This window comes from Notolabrus celidotus, chromosome 11 (assembly GCF_009762535.1).
Source record: "Notolabrus celidotus isolate fNotCel1 chromosome 11, fNotCel1.pri, whole genome shotgun sequence".
In the NCBI taxonomy this organism is placed as follows: Eukaryota; Metazoa; Chordata; class Actinopteri; order Labriformes; family Labridae; genus Notolabrus; species Notolabrus celidotus.
In genome coordinates, this window is record NC_048282.1 from 14,702,180 (window position 1) to 14,726,620 (window position 24,441).

The 24,441-nt window shown below is 40.6% G+C and overlaps 3 protein-coding genes and 1 long non-coding RNA gene across 4 annotated transcripts in view; 1 reads left to right on the forward strand and 3 right to left on the reverse strand.

Moving 5' to 3' along the window:
• The first annotated feature begins 40 nt into the window (after window positions 1-40).
• On the forward strand, window positions 41-5,570 carry LOC117821243 (chymotrypsin-like elastase family member 2A). Its single transcript, XM_034695395.1, has 8 exons — window positions 41-91; window positions 336-424; window positions 647-744; window positions 1,389-1,511; window positions 1,719-1,855; window positions 4,767-4,912; window positions 5,094-5,246; window positions 5,363-5,570. Exons 1-8 carry the CDS (start codon window positions 52-54, stop codon window positions 5,378-5,380), a joined length of 804 nt encoding a protein of 267 aa, XP_034551286.1. The 5' UTR covers window positions 41-51; the 3' UTR covers window positions 5,381-5,570.
• On the reverse strand, window positions 2,282-2,935 carry LOC117821264. The gene is made up of 2 exons (XR_004632932.1): window positions 2,820-2,935; window positions 2,282-2,731 (listed from the first exon to the last, which is right to left on the reverse strand). It is a non-coding gene; the product is annotated as an uncharacterized LOC117821264 (long non-coding RNA).
• Window positions 5,571-6,581: 1,011 nt separating the features above from the next.
• tmem51a (transmembrane protein 51a) lies at window positions 6,582-12,463 on the reverse strand. Its single transcript, XM_034696631.1, has 3 exons — window positions 12,304-12,463; window positions 10,415-10,843; window positions 6,582-9,767 (listed from the first exon to the last, which is right to left on the reverse strand). Exons 2-3 carry the CDS (start codon window positions 10,813-10,815, stop codon window positions 9,359-9,361), a joined length of 810 nt encoding a protein of 269 aa, XP_034552522.1. The 5' UTR covers window positions 10,816-10,843; window positions 12,304-12,463; the 3' UTR covers window positions 6,582-9,358.
• Window positions 12,464-21,611: 9,148 nt separating this feature from the next.
• The window catches only part of kazna (kazrin, periplakin interacting protein a), a 242,352-nt gene continuing 239,522 nt past the window's right edge, over window positions 21,612-24,441 (reverse strand). Inside the window, exons 16-18 of the mRNA XM_034696432.1 lie at window positions 24,205-24,371; window positions 22,780-22,921; window positions 21,612-22,597 (exon numbers count right to left, since the gene is read on the reverse strand). Coding sequence (XP_034552323.1) covers window positions 22,439-22,597; window positions 22,780-22,921; window positions 24,205-24,371 — 468 coding nt within the window. The 3' untranslated portion in view covers window positions 21,612-22,438. The remainder of the gene's footprint in view (window positions 22,598-22,779; window positions 22,922-24,204; window positions 24,372-24,441) is intronic.

Consider the following 24,441-nt stretch of genomic DNA (forward strand, 5'->3'; position numbering starts at 1 on the left):
CAGGCCTGTTCTGCACACTATACTTCGGCACAAACCACATACTCCACAGTCATGAGGAGCCTGGTGATTCTCACTTTTGTGGTAGCTACCGGTAAGACAGCTTTAATATTCTTGTATTAATTACTGGAAACTTTCCAGCTCTTGTGTAATCCAGAAAGATAAGCTCCTGTTCATCTTGTAAAAACAATGACAGTATTACTATTCTAATTTGAATATTCACTTTATTTAGATATTTGTTTTTGCCCTTAAATTTATAAAAACTTGTAACAGCAAAATGATCACTTTTTTGTGTCTAACCTGGTACAAAAATCACAATATACATAACCCTGTCCCAGCCTACGGATGCGGTCTTCCCAAATTCCCCCCTGTGCTGACCAGGGTGGTGGCAGGAGAGGACGTCAGGCCCCACAGCTGGCCCTGGCAGGTAAGATCTAGATTAAGTGAGTGGAACAACAGGAACACAACACTTCTATTTCATAGACACCTATTTTCACAAATTTAACCTCTGACTATTCTACATTTTAGTAACATTTAACTTCTGATTGTGCTTCCTCATTCTGTGAAAATATAGAGGGATGAGTGATTAAATGTATCTTTAGTGTTTGAAGTAACATTTATAAGTGTAAAAATGCACACTGGCTTTCAGATCTCACTTCAGTCAGACAGCAGTGGGCGCTGGAGGCACGCTTGTGGAGGAAGTCTTCTTTCTTCAGAGTGGGTCCTCACTGCTGCACACTGCATCAGGTATGTTCAAACACTAGGGGGCAACCTGACTGCTCTCTCTTTGACTAAATATGAATGCAACCATTTAGTTATGAGGTTTTTTTTTTTTTTTTTATTGCCTTTGAAAAATATATATATATTAGATACAGTTATAGAACGCTGTTGCTACTGTTAATCCTTGATTATACTCCGAGCTGAATATGCCCAGAACTGGAAGCATTTACTTTAACATGCCAAACCAAAGGTCTATTCCAGGAAATAGTCTCCTTCGAAACAGGACATTATGCATTTAGCTTTCTATGTGATTGTGACTGGTTGGGGAATAAACAGACACACAGGGCACCTCTTTGAAAGTTTGCAACAATAGTTAAAAGCCTAAAAGTTTGTGTTTTTTTTTAATGTAATGCAGAGATGTTTAACTTTCATTGTTAACATATTTGGTGTCAGACAAAAAATCCCTGCCAACACAAAATGAAGGTCCCATGTATTAACAATTCTAGGCCAGTTAATTTTGGTCACCCACAGCCATGTATTACCTCTCCAGGTGCTACCATACAAACGCAATCCACCTTCTGCTTAATTACAGTTTAGTACACACTGGCAGAGAAGTCAATACTGCTTTCAGAATTCCCCATGGAAACACCTTGTCATCTGCTGTCCCACAGTGACCGCTACAACTACAGAGTGGAGCTGGGTAAACACAGCCTGAAGACGAGTGAGGAGGGCTCGATGGCTTTGACGGCAGCCAAAATCATTACTCATGAGGATTACAACATCCTGCTTAGCCGGTAACAACACCAGCAACTCACACAGTTTAATTCCACCTCCAGCTGTAGAGCATAATCAGCACTCTTCTATGTGTAAGGAGAGTATGTGATCACTCAGAGGGTAGATCTCAAAATAAGGATGCTGATTCAGCAAAACCTTAACACAGCAGAAATTTTTTTGTTCAGTATTTGTACTATGTGTCGCCTTTTTTGTTTTGCCTTTTGTAGGAATGACATTGCTCTGATCAAGCTGTCATCCCCGGTCACCTTCTCGGACACAATCATGTCTGCATGCATCCCAGACGAGAGCGTAGTCCTGCCTGATGGTGCTCCCTGCTATGTCACTGGTTGGGGTCGCCTCTCCAGTAAGCAGAATACATACTTTCAACACAACTCAGCAGAATGAATCACTGTTGATGAACTGATATTACTCAGACAAGCTTGATCAGTGGAAAAATACAAACCATGATTTCTCCTAGATTTAGTACGTAGATGAAACAGTTGATATTTTTTCCACAGCAGCCAGGCATGTCACAATATAGGCTATGTTAGTTATGACTCATTTACTATACGGTCAGGCACCAGCTAATGTTAGCATTCAGGCACTTACTAGATAATATTACTATAAGCTAGTGTGGCAGGGCGGGCTTATAGCTAAAGTTTAAACAGAAATGGTAACCGGCAACACCACCTGGGGACCTGTACCCCAGTAACTATAGAGCAACACTTGATTAGGATTAAACCAGGTCACACAGGTAAGAACTGATGAAGGCTGAGACAGGGCGTCAAAATAAGTTCAAAAGTTTATTAAATCAAAAGAACGAATGGCAAAACGTCATTAATTTATCTTGGTGAAGTACAGCACAAACACCCACACCACAATCCTCACTACAATTCAGTGCAGCCTATCGTGACCCAGTGCCAAACTCGCATGAAACACGTGGAGGGCCCTCACCCTTGGTGGCTAGCCTCCCAAACTAATGGGCTCAACTTCTGAAAGAAACAAAGTAATTAAATAACAAAAAAAACAAACCCAGTTGGTAAACAAACTTAATCGATAATTGAAGAGAAGAAGAAAACTAAAAGGAAACTAGTTAAACAATCTAAAGTAAAGCAACTAATATCAAAAGAAACAATATCAAACCAGGAAACTAACTAGGGACAAAATGCTAAACTAAAGGAACAGTACGGAGACAAAACAACTAAAATGAGGGGGGGCAAAAACAGCAGTAGGTCTATACCTGCAAAGAGATACACTGCCATTAAAATTGACCTTAACCATTTGTGTTACTATAAAAAAAAAATCACTCTCCCAGCCACCCTACTCACCACCTTGGAGCTGCAGCTAAATGCAGGAATATTAAGGGGATCCCAACAGGGAAGAGCTTCACACAGGCGGGAGCAGCAGCATGAGGCCTACAAAAGGCTCCAGCTGCCTTTTATAAGGTACCTGATTAGAGGAGGGAGGGGTCAGAGAGAAAGAGGGAGCTGCATTCAAGAGCAGCACCTAACTACAGGTGCTGCCTGCCACACTAGGGCTGTTTTCGAAACCACCTACTATACTAGCACTACGTACTGATTTGGCCAAAATTCAGTATGTAGTATGCAGTACGTGAAAAAGAGCAAAATCTGCAGTATGCCAAAACTCCCTGGATGTCGTACTGATTCAGGAAAATTTCACAGTATGCATCGGACCAGTCTGCCTTGAGTACTGTTTCCAACAATGCACAGCGCTAAAGTTACGCTTCTTCTTTTTTCTTCTTTTTTTGACGGGGGGGACTCAGTTTTTAGGTGCTGTGAAAATTATTAAATTCCTTACAAACCACTTCCTAACTTTTTATTTCATAAGTGGATGCTAAAGAAGCAGTTTTGCTATCAGCTTGGCCGTTGTTTACTTCCGCTTTCGAATTTCCAAAACCAGAAATTCAGTGACGTCTGGCTCAGCGTACTGCAATACAGATCGAACAGAACAGTCATACTACATACTAAATTCAAACGCAGTATGTAGTAGACAGTACCTACTGCCTACTATATTAGTAGGTAGTATGTAGCAGGCCGTTTCGAAACCAGCCTAGGAAGTTGCTTACAGCTACTGTTTTGTAATGTTCTTCAGTACAATAGGGGAGGCATTCATTTCTGGCTCAACATTACAGTTAAGAACTTAATTCCTAGCTAACATAATGTTAGCAGAAAAATAGGTAATGAGCTAATGCTAACCTACAGTTACTGGCAGTAATATGGGATCTAATAGAAAAGGAACATATTCCCAGCTTGTGTAGCTAGTGTAAGCGACATGGGTGTGTGAGGAGGAATAAATCAGTTCAACAACTTCTGAGTTTTACTCATAACTTTTAATGAGTCTCAACAGTCTTCACCAAGCTCAGTCATCCATTCCAATCATCCCGTTCCTTCTTTCTCCTCCCCTTTCTTCTCTTCTCTCTCTCAGCCAAAACCCTGCAGCACCCCCTAGCGGTGTAACATGAAACCACCCTGACTGATCATTGTCAAACAGAATAATTATCAACATAAACATCCAGTTTCTACTCTTACACTAGCTAACTAGAATGTTGACCAGGAATTGGTAGGATGCTACTTTTAGCTGTTTTGGCTTAGCTCTTGGTAGGTAATGAGACATCAAAATGACATCACTGTTAAATCATTAAGACTACTGATGTAACCTCGAGCTCACTAAAATGATGTTAGCTTGGATGCGGTTGAGTACTAACTTGCAAACAAGGTAAACTAATAGGTTATAAAATATGTTTGCTATACCTGAAATGTGACCTGATACCCGACCATTTTTCCATCATCTGTCGTCTTTCAGTTGCTTTTTTTATTGAGAAGAGGTGCACATTTTATTATCAGATACCAAACATGTATGAGACTTACAACATGGCCCACAGCAACACAACATTTTCAAAGTATTCCAACTTCCCATCCTTTCAATGAAATCAGAGAAAAAATTACACCATTTGAAAATGGTGAACAGCTTCAGTCAGTGATTAAACATGCAACTGTCCTGAGGGGAATCTGTCTATTGCTAGAACATGAGGGCCTCAATACTCCTATGACACCACATTGTTAAAGCTCAGTTAAACATTTTTATCCATGTGACAGTGAGGCTCTTGAGTCCTCTGATGGACAGTGGGATATCATTACAGCAGTTTTATGTGTAATCTCACTGCTTTGCTTCACACACTACACATGTCCCTTGAGTGGTGTCCCTTTAAAGCAAAATCTTGTTTCTTACCCTGTGAGCATGTTTCTTCCCCTTAGCTGACGGTCCTGCAGCAGACATCCTGCAACAGGCTCTCCTGCCAGTGGTTGACCATGATACCTGCTCGCAACCCGACTGGTGGAGTGTCCTGGCAACAGACAAAATGGTTTGTGCAGGAGGGGACGGCATCACTGCGGGTTGTAATGTGAGTTTGCTCATTTTCAGGTGCAATGAAATTCAGGAGTCAATAACTGATATTTGAGGTGTCATCTGTAAAACTGAAGTATGGGCATTTCATTAAAGGGGATTTACCTCAAGAGATCCTTGGTCACCACATAGTATCTGTAAATAAGCTGCTTACAACCAGTGTGTGTGCTGACCCACAGGGAGACTCTGGTGGTCCCCTGAATTGTCAGAACCCTGATGGCTCCTGGGATGTTCATGGTGTGGTGAGCTTTGGTTCTGGTCAAGGCTGCAATGTCTTCCAGAAGCCTACTGTCTTCACAAAAGTCAGCTCCTACATCAACTGGATGAACACAGTGAGAGATATTTTCATTTATTACTTCATCAGCCCGAACAATGAAACGTGAAGCAAACAAAAGCTCAGCTTTCAAAAACAGGAAGTCTAATACAACTGTGTTTTTTTCCTCTGCAGATTATAACCAACTACTGAAGAAGACATCAAAATGCTTTCATAAGAAATATGAACAACTCTGATGAATAATGTGTTAGCCCTTTTTCTGCTAAGTAAGAAGGAAGACAATGCTTTGAGGTCAAACAAGTGTAATGCCATTAATGGAATGATAAGAGTTTTGATCTTCATGTTCTGAACGCTTTACAATAAACACTCTTTCTTACCTTAACTAGTCCATGCATTCGTTACCTCTAGGTTAAATTACTATGATTCCCTTTAATTAGGCTGCCCTTATAAGTCTCTAAAGACTTGTCAGCTGGTCCAAAACGCTGCAGCTCAAGTACTGACCAGAACTAGGAAGAGAAAGCATGTCTCTCCTGTGTTAGCTTCTCTACAATGGCTCCCAATAAAATCTTGACTAGAATTTAAAATCCTTCTTCTGACCTACAAAGCTCTTAATGTTCAGACACCTTCATATCTTAAAGATCTCATAGTGCCACATTACCCCTCTAGAACACTACACTCCCAGCATGCAGGCCTGCTCATCGTCACTTACTATAAGTCTTCCTGTCTCATTAAAGTTACTAACTATAGATATTTCTGGAGTGCCTGAGCTCCCTTGTCTCCTAGGTTCCTCTGGATTTCTACCGTAGACGGCCTGTTGCTGTGGGCGTACCAGACTCCAGCTGCTACAACTACTTCTATCCGTCTCACCATTATCATCGCTCTCTTTCTGCATTTCTTTCTATCCCTCTTTCCAACCCCAACACGGTTGAGGAAGATGGCTGTCTAACAAGAGTCTGGTTCTACTCGAGGTATCTACCTGTTGAAAGGAAGTTTTTCCTTAACGCTGTAACTTGCAAAATGCTTTTAAGTGCTTTGCTCATGGTAGATTAAGTCAAGAGAAGACTGGGTCTTGTGTGTAAGATGGGACTGGATCTTATCCTGTCTTGATGTCGGATCTCTGTCATTAATAGAACATAGAGTACAGTCTAAATCTGCTCTGTTTGTAAAGCGTCTTGATATAACATTTGTTCTGATTTGGTGCTGTATAGATGAAGATTGATTGATTGACCTTTACCATGTAGAGCAGTTATCCCATACAGTGAATGTCTACTAGCTAAGAAGTGTTGAACAGTAACAAAGGATACATCTGACACATAATATTCAGGGGAAAAAGGAGTTTGACTCACTATTATTGAGTAATAACAGCAAAGAAAATAACTTCCAAATCATTATGTAATTAACAAATTCTTCCTTTTATTTCTCATAAAATATTCATGAGATACATTTGTTTTCACTCTTCTGAAGAAACTCGTGTACAAAAGGCAAACTTGAGTCACCATAGAAAAGCATCTCTTCACAGTACATATAAAAGAAATACAGATTGAAGTGATAAAAGAGAATAAATGACACTGATGACAGATAGAATGTGCTTCAGGCACTCTTCAAAGTAAAACAGAAAGTGAGTGCTACATTGAAACACTCACTGTTTTGGTCAATGTAAAACATTTCAACTACAAAGTTATGAAATCACTCATGTAGTTTACTGGTCCTTTGCGAATGAGGTACAACTACTATGTCTCCAGTACTGAAGCTACTGAACCAAAATAAAACAGTGTGGTTTAAACTTCAAAATGAAAATGAAGACATAGCTGTCATGTATTCCAGTGACAAACCTGGAGTTATTCATTGACCTTGTTACCTTTTACTTGACAGAAAACCTGATAATATATTATATAACCAGCTGACAGTGATTGAGAAACATTTTGCATCACACTGAGTTTTACCCAAACAAAGTGGAGATATGGACGGAGAAGTCACTAATGAAAAGTGCCCAACAAATTAAAAGACAGCAAATCTTTGTTATGTAAAAATATAAATTTTTAACATTTTATTGAATGACTAATAAGCTTTGATTTGGTCTCAGCTGTTAATATTCAAACAAGTCTAACCTGAAGAAGAGAGGAGTTTGTTGACAGGTCTTTATAGTGCTAAGATGGAACTCAAACAGTTTTTCTGAACATTGCCATAAGCTCTCTTTCTGCTCATTCCCTGCATATTTCCAAGTAAAACAAGGGCAGCAACTCAAGTCAGGCTGTGATAGAAGGAATGAAGGAATGACTGAGTGATGAGCAAGCGAGCGAGCCATGGCTGCTGTTATTATGGCGCAGCTGCACAGTCAAAGAGTCTTTCTGTTGGACATCTCGAGTTAGAATCAAGAAAGGGCCCGAAGAGAAGCAGAGAATACACTAACTGTCTTCACAGCTTAACAGTTTTCACCATGGCGACAGAGCAGAGGCTTTCAACTATTCATAAGATTCTTCAGTCGTGCTCTCAAACGTTCTGCTCTGACATCTGTTTGCAAGCAAAACTGTAAAAGAGTAGTAACATCAGAGCTCATGTACAGTCATACGGTGTCTTTAGAAATGTTTTAGGAAGAGCAATAGTGCTGTTCTCAACACAAAGGCAACTAAGTGTTTCTCATTGTGTGTGACTGCAGGGCTAACTCAGGGCAGCAGCCAGTTAGAATTACCACTCCTTAAAGAGGCCATAAAATGAGACCTTCAGCCTCTTTCAAATGGTTCCTTCCCAGAAACTAAGGTGCTGCACTAACATTTGTAAAAATAACTTTCAGCCATTAGATCTACTAAGATTTTCCCATAAGTTTCCCTATATATTCCCTTAGGCTGTTTGAAAGCCAGCATAAACAAGACACAAGGGGGTTGAGTATTTCACATGAAAATGACACGACTGTTTTTCCCAGGAGTTACTGGAATCAAAACCAGAATAAAAATCTCAGAATTGTATCTACCAAAAAATGTCCACAATGGCATGCTAATATCATTCTGTAGCTACTTTTAGCTATCCAGACATTGCTCACTCATCAGCCATAAAATTCATGGTATGATGGTAAATTAGGGCTTCATTTCTGGGGGTTTGTTTTTTCTGTTTTTAACATCTTATATGACTCAAATAGCACTAAACTCAACAATTTACTTACTTTGGACCATGTAAGTTAAGACATACCAACAAAAGTTCAAACTAGTCTTGTTCCTAAACTCATGTTTTTGACATTAAACTAGGGTTTCTCTTTTGTAAAATAAATGCACTGCTCTACTGAACATTTAGGAGGCTCCTATATGTTTTGGGACAGTGACAGCTAACAGTCATGTGAGCTATGGTTCTTAAATGCTAACTAAGTTTTGACGAAAATGAAATATTCTTATATGGTGTTTTCAGTGACACAGCATCTTAGGAAACCTTGTACCTGTTTTTTCCAGTTGTTTTCCTTTAATCTAACAAATGAAGGAAACTCTCTGAACCAAAGGCTAGTTAAACAGAAGCTAACATAAAAGTAGAGCAGAACGACAGCATTGTTGAAACTCATGCAGACTCTCCAAGAGGAGGCAGTATTGCAAACATTGAATGAAAAATGGCAGTATCAATGTAAAGCCTCAAAGGTGATACGATGCCTCAACAGCAGCTACTTGTAAAAAAAGAAATGAGCGCCTTGCACGCATCTATTTAAGTGTCCTTACAAATCCTCTCTAAGACCGTTCAATGATATCTCATGATCTGTTCAACTTTAAACTCACGTGAACAGAGGAGGTTCGTGTCATACAGATATTGCATAAGCAAGAAGTTAAGAAGTACTTTAGCTTCAGAAAAACAGTTTAAGTGTGTGCTTGTAGCCCAATGAGCCCCAGTGTGACTGAGTCACGTAAAAAAGGATCCACCGACATCAGCATGTCCATCATGATCTGTCTCTATCTGCTTGCAGATGTCCAGTTAGATCATATATTTAAAAAAATAAAGGCTTCAGTCAGTGCTTTGGAGTGAAGTGGCATGATTGACAGATAGAGTATCTCAAATCAAAGTGCCTCCAATAAAATGTTCAGCAAAATGAACCATCTTCAAGTCTTGGCTTTACAAGGCATATCCAGATCCACGAAAGGTGATCACGGGAGATTTCCAGGATTTCAGTCGATTGTTTTAAATATGAGAAGATTGATCTTAAATTGGAGGCACTTTATCCTCATACTGCGGTGGTGGGGTAAGTGGTTCTATACTGATTCCAGCTGCTGGTTGTGAGTTATCAATGTTTTTCATGTGCATCTTTTCTGATTTAATCCTCCGGATCTTGATAGGTAGGAGTTTGCGGGTGTTTTTTCCAGGTTTACGATTTGATGTGGCAGCAGCAGCAGCAGTTGGAGCACCAGAGGCTGGAGCAGGTTGTAATCCAGCAGTCCCAACCTCGGACCCCTCGCATTCATACTGTACACTATCCACTTGGACTAGGTCATCATAAGAGGGTAGCTGGGAGTTGCTTGGACGAAGGTTACTCTGACGGACAGGGTACTGGCCACTGCAGACTGCCTCTTCATAGGACGGTACAGCAAAACGCTGGGCCTGTTCCTCAGCTCTGCAGACATTTAGAAAAACAAACAGATATGAATGATGCTCACAAACAAGTATGTATACACTGCCAAGTCCTTCACTTGCGCTTATAATTGAGGAATGTAGGTTATACAGAGTGTAGAGAAATGTAGAATTATATGGCATGTATATACGTTTTACTTTCTGTCACAACTCTCAGGTACACACTCACTAGTTTGAGAGCCTGCCAGCCACCAGCATGGACAGCTTTAATACCCATAAATCTCAAAATAAGTTGAGAAAGATGTTATTAAATGGATCATTTCAATGTGTTGGCCTTCTGAGAACAAATGGCAGCTGTTCACAATCTGAGACATCCGAACTACAAAGTGACACAAGGCTTTTAATCAAACCATACTTTTTAGTGGTGGTATTGTTGTTTTAATCATCCCTTTACAAAGGAATGACTCTCAGAAGCAGGGATTATATATTGTTAGACTCATTTTGATGCACAACATTGGCCCCTATAATACAGAAACTGTAATCTTTAAGGATAAGTTTGTTAAGACAGAACATTGTTCTAAGTTGATTAAACCAATCCACCAGTAAAACTAATAGGATGCATGGTGAAATCATTTTTTGCTCACAGATATTTAAAACAAGACAAAGCTATGAAGCTACAAATGTACTCACGTTTCTCCGTTTTCCTGCCGCCCAGCTGTATTTCCTCCATTGTTCTGAGCCTGCTGGAGCCTCAGCTGCTCCCGCTGTTTGTTCCTCATCCCCAGACATAGGGAAAGCAGCAACATGAACACCCCAGACCCCACTAGGACAAAAGCAATAGACGATGCTTTATTTTTCCTGCCACTGGTATCGCCATGTCCTCCTGAACTGCTGCTGTTATTTCCAGCTGCATCTGCAGGTACCACGCTCCACACGATCATCACAATACCGAGGGCAACAAGCCCAACCCCCAGAGCACAAAGTGCATACTGGGAGCCTGAGTTTCCACTGTTTGCATTGCTGTTGGTGTTGTTATTGTTACTGCTGCCAGAACCCCCTCCACTAGGGTGTCCATCCACACTGGATCGCATCTTGTCAACTTCTAATCTTCAGTCGGACCTGCTCCAGTGAGATTAAACACAGCAGGGAGAAAGGAATTTGAGGTCAGACACAAACTGAAAACCTTTAAAGCAACATAAACCTGTAAATGTGGTCGTTCCATGCTGTTCCGTGAAAAGAACTCACACTGATACACATAAAATATCCTGTCTTACTTTATGAGTTATCGTTTACCAAGTGTGAAGGTGCCGCAGAGAGGTTTGTTCTTTATGAGAGTCCAAGCCCATTTCTCAGAAATAAATGACAGAACTTCCATTCACTGAAGGATGACTTACCCAATATCAACACATGACAAGGGAAGATAGGGACAGTTATGGCTACTGTAAAATGAATACCTCAGGATTTATTACAATACCTTGACTTTACAATGTACAGATTTGTATTACATCATTCTCATCATCACCTGCTTCAGTGTAAATTTAAATCCATACATTAAAGGAAACAGTATTACCTTGAGTTCCTTCGCAGTAAAAATGACTTCATTGATAAATGGGCCACCCAGCAGTATGCCATGACTTTATCTCTGCAAGATCAGAGTCTAGGAAATGTACGCTTCAAACTATAAATTAGCACAGACCAAAGTCCAAGACATTAACTATAACCTATGTGACCATTCAAGAGTGTCATCATGATGTAGTAATACGACTCAGCTTGTATTCACCAACAAACTATGTCAGTGTCTAGTCTGCTAACATGCTTAGACATGCTGGCAGTGAGGGGGGCAGTGTGAAGTACGTAAACCAAGAAGTGAACTGTATGAGCAGCCTCTTGGAGAAGAATGCATGGCATGGCACTGAATTAAGCTCATCGGGACAGCTGGGCACAGACTAAGTGGCCTGCTAGCTTTAGCCTACATTACAGTCACAAGCCTGGTACAGTTGTGAAATCCAGAGGTGGGTATGAACATTTATGTGAAGATGACACATATCATGGGTGTGTATGGGGCTTGTTACAGTCCAGCTTAGAGTTCACATTTCACCAAATAACAGGTTTTACGCATAGGTTTTGCGATAAAAATATTGACACATTGAGATTTCTGCTCATGAGACCTCCATTTGCAAAGCGCTGTAAAACGTGTCCTGAGAAGTGCAGTTTCACTTAAGTCGGAAATAGTGCAGCCAGATGTTAACAACACCGTTACATTAACACATTAACACTCGCTTTGATACAACTAAGTCCAAGATAACGCTACATAATGAGTAGGCTACATAGTGACATTTTGGGTGTGTACGCTCGGTTTAGTGTTTGAGCACTCTGGACGTTTACGCACCGAGCAGCGTCCAAAACTACAACACGGGGCGGGTTGCTTACGTTCACTCCGTTATAGGATACGTAAGGCTGTGCACCAAAACTTTTCAGCCGACACATATTCAAAAAAAACTTCGCAGGCCTACGTTGAGCAACTTTTTACAACATTTCAAAAACACTTTTACCCGAACGAGCGTCGGCCTCACACTCACCTTTGCATCTTTGGTCAATGAGTAACTCTTCGCTTCTTCTTCTTCTCAAAGTTTGGAGGTGTAGATCCGATTACCTAAAACTCTGCCACAGCTGACAGCAGTTCTTGTGTCATCATGTGTTGACAAATAGCGTTTAATGTTCAGACAGGAACTTTCATCTGAGACGGATGGGCTCAGACCGAGCAAAGACAGAGCAGGAGGGAGGGGGCTCAGAGCTGCACTTCCAGTTTCATTAACCCTTTCACTCCTGGTTTGGGGGTTGGAAAAGAAATATGTGAGAAGATATTTTACCTCCACATGTTAAAGTGCTGTATTCTTCAGTCTTTAATATCTTCAGACGGACTTAAATGTTAGAGCTAGCTTTGAAAACGCGACTCTACCTCAATAGAACAATGAAATTACACTTAACATATAATTCAAGTTATTGAGAAAATGTCTTCAAGAGACAGATGACAGCACATCATGGCCGTGGGAAGTAGGGGTGCTGAGGGTGCTGCAGCACCCACTGTTGGAAAAGGCATCACACTTTTTTTTTCTGGATGCATAAATAAGTTGAAATAAATACATTAATTAACACAATAAAACAGTTTTTCCCCCTTGTATTATTTTCTAAAAATATAATGCCAGAGGAAAATTTGAGAAATAATTATAGCAATTTTAAATAATTATTCATTTTAAAATAACCCTGTGGGCCCTGTGTGTGTGCCTGCTTAAGAACTAAAAGTATTTGGATAAGTTCTGTTCAATGCGTTTTACTGCCTTTTGGGACTGTTTTACCAGGTTTGGCTTGTATGCTCTTTGCTGTACAACAGGATATGAAAGTTGCAATTTGTGAATTTATAATGAAAAGTTCTCTTGAAAGCTTGTATTCCTAAATGCAAAAAGAAAAAAAATTGCACCTCTTACTACAGCACCCCCAACTTAAAGCCACTTCCCCACGGCTCTGCAGCACATCTAGTCAAAGTAATATAAGCACAACTTCTGTTAATAACACCAAAAATGTCTCTGTTTCTGTTCTATTCAAGGGGCGCTGCAGTCATGACAGTTTGCCTGTGAACAATCACAAAATTGGGGCCTGAAACTATAAGGCGGCTTTATGGATTAACCATTGCTCATTTTATGTTAGCCTGTTAAACGTGACCAATATTTAATTCGTACTAAAACCTGTTGAACGTTGTCCCAAATATAGAGTAAAAACTCTAAAATGTATGAAAGAATTGCAAAAAACAGAAATAGATATTGGGGTTATCTTCTAGTAATACGTGCTAGGCCTACACTAACACTAACATGTGATAAGATTAAAGCAAACCTTAAGTTTTTTGGGGGACTTGATGAAAGTAACTGACTTGAACAAAACTGACCATTACACCTGTATATGTTGAATTCATTGTGTTCATCAGCAACACAAAAAGACTGAGAAGGAGTCAAACTGCTTATCATCACAGACTTAGGGCTAATAGGAAAACTTCAGAAAGCATTAGGTGGAGATAGTTTTGGAATAGATAACATTGACTTTCACCTTCTCGCACAGATTGACAGATTTGCATTAATGTTATCTGTGTCAAATCTCACCACTGACTGATGGGAAATTTGAATGCCCAGAAAAACATATGTAAAACAGCTTTTTAATACCATCAGATGTCGTTAACAGGTGACTGATGTCTCCAACTCACTAATCATTACCACCCTATTCAGGAGACTGTCGATCAGTTGTTATCGGGTCTATCTGATTAGGTTTTCACTTCCTCTTTGTACATGAACCACCCACTCGCTCTCACTCCTTTCAAGCCCTTCACTCTAACCCTCTGCCTCTCTGTTAATTTCCCTGTCTCTGTATCTAGGGGCTAAAACAAGAACTGGACTGTTTTACAATAATGACAAAACCAGTCTCAACCCTGACCACTAACTGTATTGTTCCATTGAGTTAGGAAACACTGTTGTTGTGGGCTCTGGGGAGGTTTTCTTCCTCCTACACTTAAATCTGGTTCCTCTGTTCTACCATGCACACACAACTTGCACACACAAACACAAAGGGAGAGATCAAAACACTGCGAACAAGCCTTGATTACATCTGGATGTCTGGCCTGAACCCCTATCACTGTCAGCCTTTAATCACATTAAGTGATGCGTCGGCAGCTACAAAGGAAAGATGTCATGGTAAAATAACATGGCCTCATGGCCTTAACTGTGTCAAATTTACTTAGGCAACAAATATGCATTAGATTATCAAATCAATATCCAATGCAGGGTACAGATATAGCCAAACAGCTCTACCCTTCTTTCTTGATTTTGTTGTTCAAACCCAGTTTGCAAACTCATGCACAATTACAGACATGAAACTATTGATGTTGGTTTTGTGGCTGCTAAATGAGCATGAATTCAATGTAACTTAATGTTTCCATAATAAGTAGTTCATTTTATTTCTCTCTGACACACCTTCCCTCATCATACCACTGATATCCCAAAGTACAAAGTGGCATAATGGATTGCCTGTGCTAGATTTTCCAACCGCTAGTGGATTACCATACAGGCTTGAGGTGGGACAGTATTATTACCCAGTAATCAGAGGGTAGCTGTCTTATTTGCTTTGTCATCCTTAGCGTGGCACAGTAGTCGAGACACTGTAAGTAAAAGGAGGAAGTTGGTAGAGGTTGGGAAGTTGAAGCTGTTGCACCATGTGTCATTGCATACAGGATGCTTGAGTTAACATACCGAACAGAAAGCAAACACAGGAGGAATTAGAGTGAATCACAAAAATACTGACTCACCAAAACACTATTGGGAAATTCATTATGTGTATTAGCTCATTGAGGCAATCACTCAGTTTAGATTGATCCCACATTTACATCACAAAAGAGGAAGTGAATCTCTTACAGTCTCTCATGCAAATTCCCACGCCCTGTTGCCAGGATTTATTCATAAATATTCACTGTCTTAATCAACTCCTCTTTGTCACAGAGTCACACAAATTCACACTTCACCCTGACTGATCAACTTTCCGCTCACTTAATACAAACTCATCATTCAGTTCATGTTGGTCTTTCAATGGGAGACTTTTGCTAACGGTTTAGCAATCCCTAGGCAAGGCAAAGTAGGCAGCTTTATTTGTTTAGCGCATTTCATACACGAGGGCAACTCAATGTGCTTTACATTAAAACATTAAAAGCATTGGAAACATTCAGACAAGCATAAAAGAACACAATTAAAATGACAAATATAATAAAGCAGAAAAGAAAAGGATAATTAGAAATATATTAAAAGTAAATTTAAAATTTGCATTTAAAGTGAGTTAAAAAGATAGGAAGGCAGTGGCAAATAAAAAAGTCTTAATCTTTGATTTAAAAGAGGTGAGAGTTGAAGCGGACCTACAGCTTTCAGGGAGTGTGTTCCAGATATGTGGTGTTTAATGACTAAACGCTGCTTCACCGTGTTTCGTTCTGACTCTAGGGACTGAAAGTAGACCAGTACCTGATGACCTCAGAGGTCCAGATGGTTCATAAAGTAGCAGCAGATCAGCAATGTATTCTAGGCCTAAACCATTTAGTGCTTTATAAACCATCAGCTGGATTTTAAAGTCTATTCTCTGACAGACAGGAAGCCAATCAATTAATCAATCAATCTTTATTTGTATAGCGCCAAATCACAACAAACGTTATCTCAAGACGCTTTTACAAAGATAGGAGGTCTAGACCACTCTATGTCAAATTATGAACGGAGACCCAACTTCAAGACAGGGTAAGACTCAGTCTGACCCCACCTTAATCCATCATGAGCATTGCACATCGCAGTATACAGCGGCGAGGAAAAACTTCCTTTTAACAGGCAGAAACCTCAGGCAGAACCAGACTCATGTTAGACAGCCATCATGCCTCCACTGTGTAGGGATATAAGAACTGGAGTGATGTGGTCTACTTTTCCTTGTTAGGACTTGAGCAGCAGCATTCTATATGAGCTGCAGTCGTCTGATGGACTTTTTAGGGAGTCCTGTAAAGACACCGTTACTGTAGTCTAGTCTGCTAAAGATAAATGCCTAGACTAATCTAATATGACTTTATAATGTTCATGTGTTCTGTTTCTGTGAGGTCTGTTGTCAAAAAAGTCTCAAAAAGTCAAACACACAAATGAAATTCCCATACCACAATTTCTATCATCAGAGGCCCTATCGTCTTATCATTTAACTGAACACTTTTCTTTATGATTAGGTATCTGTAGCAAACTGAAAAATGATTCACCCTTGTTTAGCTCTGGTTTAGCCCCCATCATATTTGGGATTCTTCTTAACGTTTGAGTTTCTTCACCAGCTATACTTGCTAACCACATTGTTTTTACTCGATAGGCTGCTTGCACGAAGTTTACCAGAATAAAAAAACATGATCTGTGAGAGCTGTTAAATAGAGCTGTGAATTTGCTACAGTGAAACCAAAATGGTAAAAAGTTGTGTAGAGCTGCAGGTTTGACTGAGATGTCATCAACATTTTAATCATTTATAGTTGTGAGTAATTCCTTTATTACTATATGATGTTATTACATTCAATTGGACTGTAAAACAATGAAAAACTGTATATAAGCTACAGTGTGCCCACCTGTCAGTCCTGCCTCTAATTATTTAACATTAGTAACTTTGATAACCCCTTTACTGTAAAGATGGGCTTTTTGTATTGTTGTGTATGTGGCTTTCAGTGCTTTTGGAGTCGGCCTCTAGTGGACACTGGAGGAACTGCAAGGAACTATGTCTGGCCTTAGCGATGTTCTGGCAACAGTTTCTGTGAACTTCAATTGCTTCCCCAGGTCAACTTTTAGCTCCCAATCCTGCACCGTTGCTAGCAGGCCAGAGGAGGTGGTCCTGGCAGCTGATGTAGGCTTCTCCCTAGCTCTGACGAAAGAGATTGTTTTCTTCACTGGGCGGAGGCGCTTGCAGTGGTTAATTCCACTGCAGATGGTGTCCGCTATGGCCTTAAGAACTTGGTCGTGGCGCCAGCGGTAGCGCCCCTCGCCCTTACTGAAATAATTCAAGAATAATAATGATCAGAGGATCAGTGCACTAATGACATAAATAGAACTGAATGACAAAAATGGCCGCAAATGTTTCTCAACTCAACTCAAACTCAAAATATACCTGCTTAATCATGATATTCATCCTGCTAAGTGGTCGATATAAAACAAAGCAAATGTCACGTTTTTTTATTTGAGTTACCGTAAACCCTGAAAAAATCGCACCGGTGTAAAGACGCACTCTGTATTTGAAGATCTCTCAGAGGTGGCGATGTCTATTATGATCAGCGATGTCTACAACGTGGAGTTTCTGTGCAGCTGTGTCGCTCTTTTTGTTGCGTTTGTTTTCACTATCAGGAGTTTGCACTCCTACTAGCTAGAGCAGGGGTTCTCAAACTTTTTGGAGCCAGGGACCCCTTACAGGTGAGAAAATTGTGCAAGGGTTAGGGTCATAATTGTAACACAGATTAAGCACATTAGTGATGTGTCATGATCAAAAGCTGTGGCTCTGAGAGCCGATGCTTTATAGTGAATCAGAAGTGCCGGCTCGCATCAAGAGAGAGCCGGCTCCCAGTTTTTTCCTTTCGCTGCTTAGCTCTCACAGTGCTCAGCCACAGCTCTGCTCACAGCAGAACTTTGTTTTGATTGGTCAGCATGGCGGCCATGCGGCCAATCACGTGAGGATATAGGATTCAGGTGATGGAGGGGAGGCTGTGTTTCCTGGCTACATCTGTTCCTTCAGAGAGACTCTTCTTGAAGACCGGGCAAATAGTCACTGAGAGGAGAAATCGGATCAGCCCATCAAAGCTGAGGCAACTGATTTTTCTCAATGCCAACCTGAGGACATTAATAATGTTTGCTCCAGTTTGGTTCTGGTTCTGGTTCTGTTTGCTTGAGTTGGTTCTGGATCTGTTTGCTTGAATTTGGTTCTGGTTCTGTTTGCTTGAGTTTGGTTCTGGTTCTGGTTCTGGTTCTGTTTGCTTGAGTTTGGTTCTTGTTCTATTTGCTTGAGTTAGGTGCTGGTTCTGGTTCTTTTCTGTTTCGGTTCTGGTTCTGGTTCTGTTCTGGTATGGTTCGCTTCGGAACGGTTTGGTTCGGTTCTGGTTCTGGTTCGGTTCTGGTCTGGTTCTGGTTCGGTTCTGGTACGGGTCAGTTCTGGTTCGGTTCTGGTTCGGTTCTGGGACGGTCCTGGGACGGTTCTGGTTCGGGTCTGGTTCGGTTCTGGTTGGGTTTGCTTGAGTTTGGTTCTGGTTCTGTTTGCTCGAATTGGTTCTGGTTCTGGTTCTGTTTGCTTGAGTTTGGTTCTGGTTCTGTTTGCTTGAGTTAGGTGCTGGTTTGGTTCTTTTCTGGTTCTGTTCTGGTTCTTTTCTGTTTTGGTTCTGGTTCTGGTTCTGTTCTGGTATGGTTCGCTTCGGAAGGTTTTGGTTCGGTTCTGGTTCGGGTTCTGTTCTGTTCTGGTTCTGTTCTGGTTCGGGTCGGTTCTGGTACGGGTCGGTTCTGGTACGGGTCGGTTCTGGTACGGTTCGGTTCTGGTTCGGTTCTGGTTCGGGTCTGGTTCGGTTCTGGTTGGGTTTGCTTGAGTTTGGTTCTGGTTCTGTTTGCTCGGGTTTGGTTCTGGTTCTGTTTGCTTGAGTTTGGTTCTGGTTCTGTTTGCTTGAGTTCGGTGCTGGTTTGGTTTCTTTCTGGTTCTGTTCTGGTTCTTCTCTGTTTTGGTTCTGGCTCTGGTTCTGGTTCTGTTCTGTTCTGTTCTGTTCTGGTATGGTTCGCTTCGGAACGATTTGGTTCGGTTCTGGTACGGTTCTGGTTCAGGTCTGGTTCTGTTCTGGTTGGGTTTGCTTGAGTTTGGTTCTGGTTCTGTTTGCTTGACTTTGGTTCTTGTTCTGTTTGCATGAGTTTGGTTCTGGTTCTGTTTGCTTAGGTTTAGTTCTGGTTCTAACCCTAACCATAATCTTAACCCTAACACTAATCCTAACCCTAACCCTAATCTAACCCTAACCCTAATCCTAATCCTAACCCTAACCCTAATCATAACCCTAATCACAACCCCAACCCTAATCTAACCCTAACCCTAACCCTAACCCTAACCCTAACCCTAACCATAACCCTAATCACAACCCAAACCCTAATCTAACCCTAACCCTAATCCTAACCCTAACCCTAACCCTAATCCTAACCCTAATCCTAACCCTAACCCCAACCCTAATCCTAATCATAACCCTAACCCTAATCCTAACCCTAACCCTAACCCTAACCCTAATCCTAATCCTAACCCTAACCCTAGCCCTAACCCTAACCCTAATCCTAACCCTAACCCTAACCCTAACCCTAACCCCTAATCTAACCCTAACCCTAATCCTAATCCTAACCCTAACCCTAATCATAACCCTAATCACAACCCCAACCCTAATCTAACCCTAACCCTAACCCTAACCCTAACCCTAACCCTAACCATAACCCTAATCACAACCCAAACCCTAATCTAACCCTAACCCTAATCCTAACCCTAACCCTAACCCTAATCCTAACCCTAATCCTAACCCTAACCCTAACCCTAATCCTAATCATAACCCTAACCCTAATCCTAACCCTAACCCTAACCCTAACCCTAACCCTAATCCTAATCCTAACCCTAACCCTAGCCCTAACCCTAACCCTAATCCTAACCCTAACCCTAATCATAACCTTAACCCTCATCTTAACCCTAACCCTAATCCTAACCCTAACCCTAATCATAACCCTAATCACAACCCCAACCCTAGGCCTAACCCTAACTCTAATCCTAACCCTAACCCTAATCCTAACCCTAACCCTAATCCTCACCCTAACCCTAATCCTAACCCTAACCCTAACCCTAATCCTAACCCTAACCCTAATCCTAATCCTAACCCTAATCATAACCTTAATCCTAATCACAACCCTAACCCTAATCCTAACCCTAATCCTAACCCTAACCCTAACCCTAATCACAACCCCAACCCTAACCCTAATCCTAACCCTAACCCCAATCCTAACCGTAACCCTAATCCTAACCCTAACCCTAATCCTAACCCTAACCCTAACCCTAACCCTAACCCTAACCCTAATCATAACCCTAATCACAACCCCAACCCCAACCCCAACCCTAACCCTAATCCTAACCTTAACCCTAGGATCAGGGTGATTATGGTTTTGTAAAAGAATAAATGCACAAAATTGGGCAATTATAAGGCTTCTCATAAAAACACAGTACGTAAAAAGGTTTTCAATACAAACCATTATTTTTTGCAAAGTTAAGGTAAAATATACGGCTACAAAAGATCCTAAATTAAGAGCCGTTCGGGAGTTGAAAGAGCCGACTCTTCTTTGGGAGCCGAGTTAAAAGAGCCGGCTCTCTGAAAAGAGCCGAACTTTCCATCACTAAAGCAGATGCTTACTACTATTTGCACTCTTAGTTTCCCTTGGAACTATCTGTATTGTAAAACGTATCAATGTAAATACGTCAGACCTGTACCTTAGTGATAAACAGATAACACTTCAATTTGAATCAAGTAAATACCACTTGTATACTTTAAAACAGAGGGTCATTTCATTCCTTGTGGACTCAACATGACATCATTTATACTTTTCAAGTAATTGATCTTAAACGCTTTCAGAAAATTAACAGTAGCAAGACTCACATATCCCTTCGAGCCACCAAATGGTATCATAACAATGGTGTATATGCTGTTTTGTAATGACACAGCACAATTTTATAATTTATTAGAAATGTATTCAAATTATTTCACAGACCCCCACGCTATGGTTCGCGGATCCCCAGGGGTCCCAGGACCCCACTTTGAGAACAACTGAGCTAGAGTACGGTAATTGAGCTCTCAGCCTGCAGAGAAAGTTGTGAGGCACAGACCCCCAAGCTCTCTGCCCGACTCCGCTGGCCACACTATAACTTAAATATAAGACTCTTTGAATCAAAAGAGCACTCTACAAAGCTCATGTACCATAAAACTAGAAAATATAACCCCGTTTTCTGTGAATGCATGATTATGAAGTGAAGGAGAAAAGATGTGAAAAAAGTTGCGCAGTGTCGCTGTCTTTTCCAGCACAGCGTGCACTCAACTTTCAATGAATGGGGATGTGTTTTGTTATGTTGAACAATTTTCCAGGACTATATGTGATTTTCCAGGACATTTGACTTTTTCTCCCATTTTCCAGGTGTTGGTCAACTGTTTTCCAGGTTTTCCAGGTTTTCCAGGACGCGTGGGAACCCTGCTGATTGCATTGAACAAAACACAACCAATTTATTCCACTGTAGTGAAGTAATTTCATCAGACATACACATATTCTTTAAGAATGAGTTTTCATTTTATTTTCTGCTGAAGGTGAGGGTCACATGGCTCTCAATTATGAGATATAATTTTTATTTATTAAAATGAGCTTTCATGTTCATATGTATGCCTCCCCAAACCGTCCATGGACACACAGCACTGCGGTCTTCTTTTCTTGGCATTATTGAAATATTTTTCTGTTAACTGCACAGTATAAAACATCAGAAGAGGGTGCTACATTTGTTTAGACACAACTGTGTAAGTGTGCAAGATGAAAAATGACTAACAAACATATAGTCTAGAATTCAAAATTCCATTCAAGTCTTTTTTTGTCTGTTGTCCTCAGTTACATTGACAAGGCATCACAAACAGTGGAATTGGATAAATCAAGGACAATTTACATGATATGAAACTTTTTTCAGTGTCAACAAGTTCCCTGTATTACACAGACTTTGTTTTTTCAAAAAATCATCTGATCTCATAGAAACAGGCTGACTGTCGTCGGCGAAGTCATCAAAAAACAAATTTCCAAATCACATCCTGGTTCACAAGAATACATTTACACACAAAAATAGAAAAATATCCTCTAGCTTTAACCCTTCATCTCATGTTTCTGCCGTTGGGGAGGGAAAATGACTTTCATCAAAACATCAAAACACATTTCCGCACAAAATTCTCATTTTTTTTCCCTTAAACCAGGAAACTCGTTAAAAAGATCCCTGTCTCATTAAAAAGTGCAATCTGTCCTGTAAAGGCTCAACATTAGAAAAGATAAGCATCACATGGAAGACAAATGTCCATGATGTGGATTAATCTAATGAAGTTGTCGCACGTTGATGACCTCACACATTGGTGACCTCAATGCTGGTGTAACCTCGGATCGGACTTCCTTCGGTTCTGGGCGGAGTCTGGTCTCCAACTTCTCGGGGCAGGGAGCCGTAGCTGCTATGGCAACTAAGGTCCCGCCCACTGCGAGCTTTGGGGCTGAATCCTGCTGGAGGCTGAAACAAACAAAAATGCACTCAAACAAGCTGCTCCTCTTCAACTGAGACATATTTACTTTAAGCAAACTCTCTCTTTATCAGCCTAGTTGTTGTTGTGCTGTTGTAAATATGTTTCATATGCATGCTACCATAGAAATTGTAATGCAGTAATTACATTCTCCACTAACTTTTCTTCCCACCTTGATAGCCCTCCTTCTTAGCGAGCCTTCATCATCAGTGTTTCTTCCTGCAGAGCTGGGCGGTCTAACCAGTGAGTTCTGGCGAAGTAGGGTTGGTGGTGTTCCCAGGCCTAAACCCTCATAGTCCTGCTTGGCATCTGTCCTGCAGGGAAGACAGGAGAGAGCAGAGTATCTCTGTCTATTCAAATAGAGTTTTTAAAAGACTACCTGTTATGTAAGGTATAATGTATTGTGAGCGGGTTGTTGTAGCCGGTTATTACCCGGCTATCTGACTAATCACCTGTCGGCTGTGTTTGGTACTTGATGCTGTTTGGTGAAAACCCCTTAACAATGGTTTTAATTCTGAATAGCAAATTCCACTATAGGGACAACCTGATTACACGTTTTACATATCAAATCAGTCCACATAAAAGAGTTCAGGCACATCCAGTGCACTGTTTATGATTTCACTACTTCCAGTTGACAATGAAAAAAAAGTAGTTCCCAAAAGTACTAAGTATTACACATTTCAATGGGAAGGCACAAAACGTAAGATTGGTGGTTAATGGCTGACCACTAAACAACAGAGAAAAGAAGACAGGAAGAGGTAAAATAGCACAGAGATTAATATGGGATGTTAACACACATGAAGATGTTTATTCTATTTTATTCTATCTTATTTTATTTTATTGTATTCTATTTTACCTTTATCATTGCCATTACTATTGTTATTATATTTTTTAACTATGTTAGTACATTGTTGTATTCCCCTGTCCTGTGTTGTAAGCTGCTGTAACAAAATAATTTCCCCCAATGGGGGACCAATAAAGTATATCTTATCTAATCTTATCTTAAGATGAAGCTGAGTGAATGAGATGTTGACCAAACTTGTAGAAAACATACAAAGCAGCCACAAACCGCAACATGCTAGGTAGTTTGGAAGCGTTACAGGACTGGTTGAGAGGGAATAAAATGCCAACAGAAAAGTTACAGGGAAGAATCTTTTTGGACTTCTCTATCAAAGACTACAATTTTATGTCCTTAACCTCTTCTGCCTTTCTCTGCTGTTTTTTTTGTCTTCTCCCGTTTCCTGCTGTAAACAAACAAACTTCACATTTACCACACTTCTTTCTGCGCATTGATATGATTAAAGTTAGTTGGTTAGAGTCAGTGATTAGAGCCACAACCTTAGCATTGGTCTGTTCATAGCCACAATCTGTCACTGAGAAATAACATACTTCTCCTATGAACTGTTGCTATGTAATAATCAATCAGAATCAAGTACTTAACACAGCTGTGCAATAAATTAACACAAGTAAGCAAAGATTGTGCCTTAAGGTAAATTAATCTCTTATCATATATTAACATAATATCATATGAGCAAGGTTATAGTTGATGAAAGTGTGGTGGTCTGCTCGATGTCTCTTTGTGAATGTTTTCTCTCACCTGGCTGGACCGATCAATGTTTTCATCTCCTCAACAAGGTGTCGACGGACCATGTGCTTGTTACTGGGGATCCCCAGTGCTGTTGCCATGGCATCAGTGTTGAAAGTAGGGTCAAGCACCATGACAGCCCCATGAACTCCGCTGTTTAGAAGACCTTCAGCAAACTCCTGGACAAGTGGATAGAAAAAGACAGACTTCTATTATTTAAAAAAAAAAACAGCTCTCTTATATGATTCA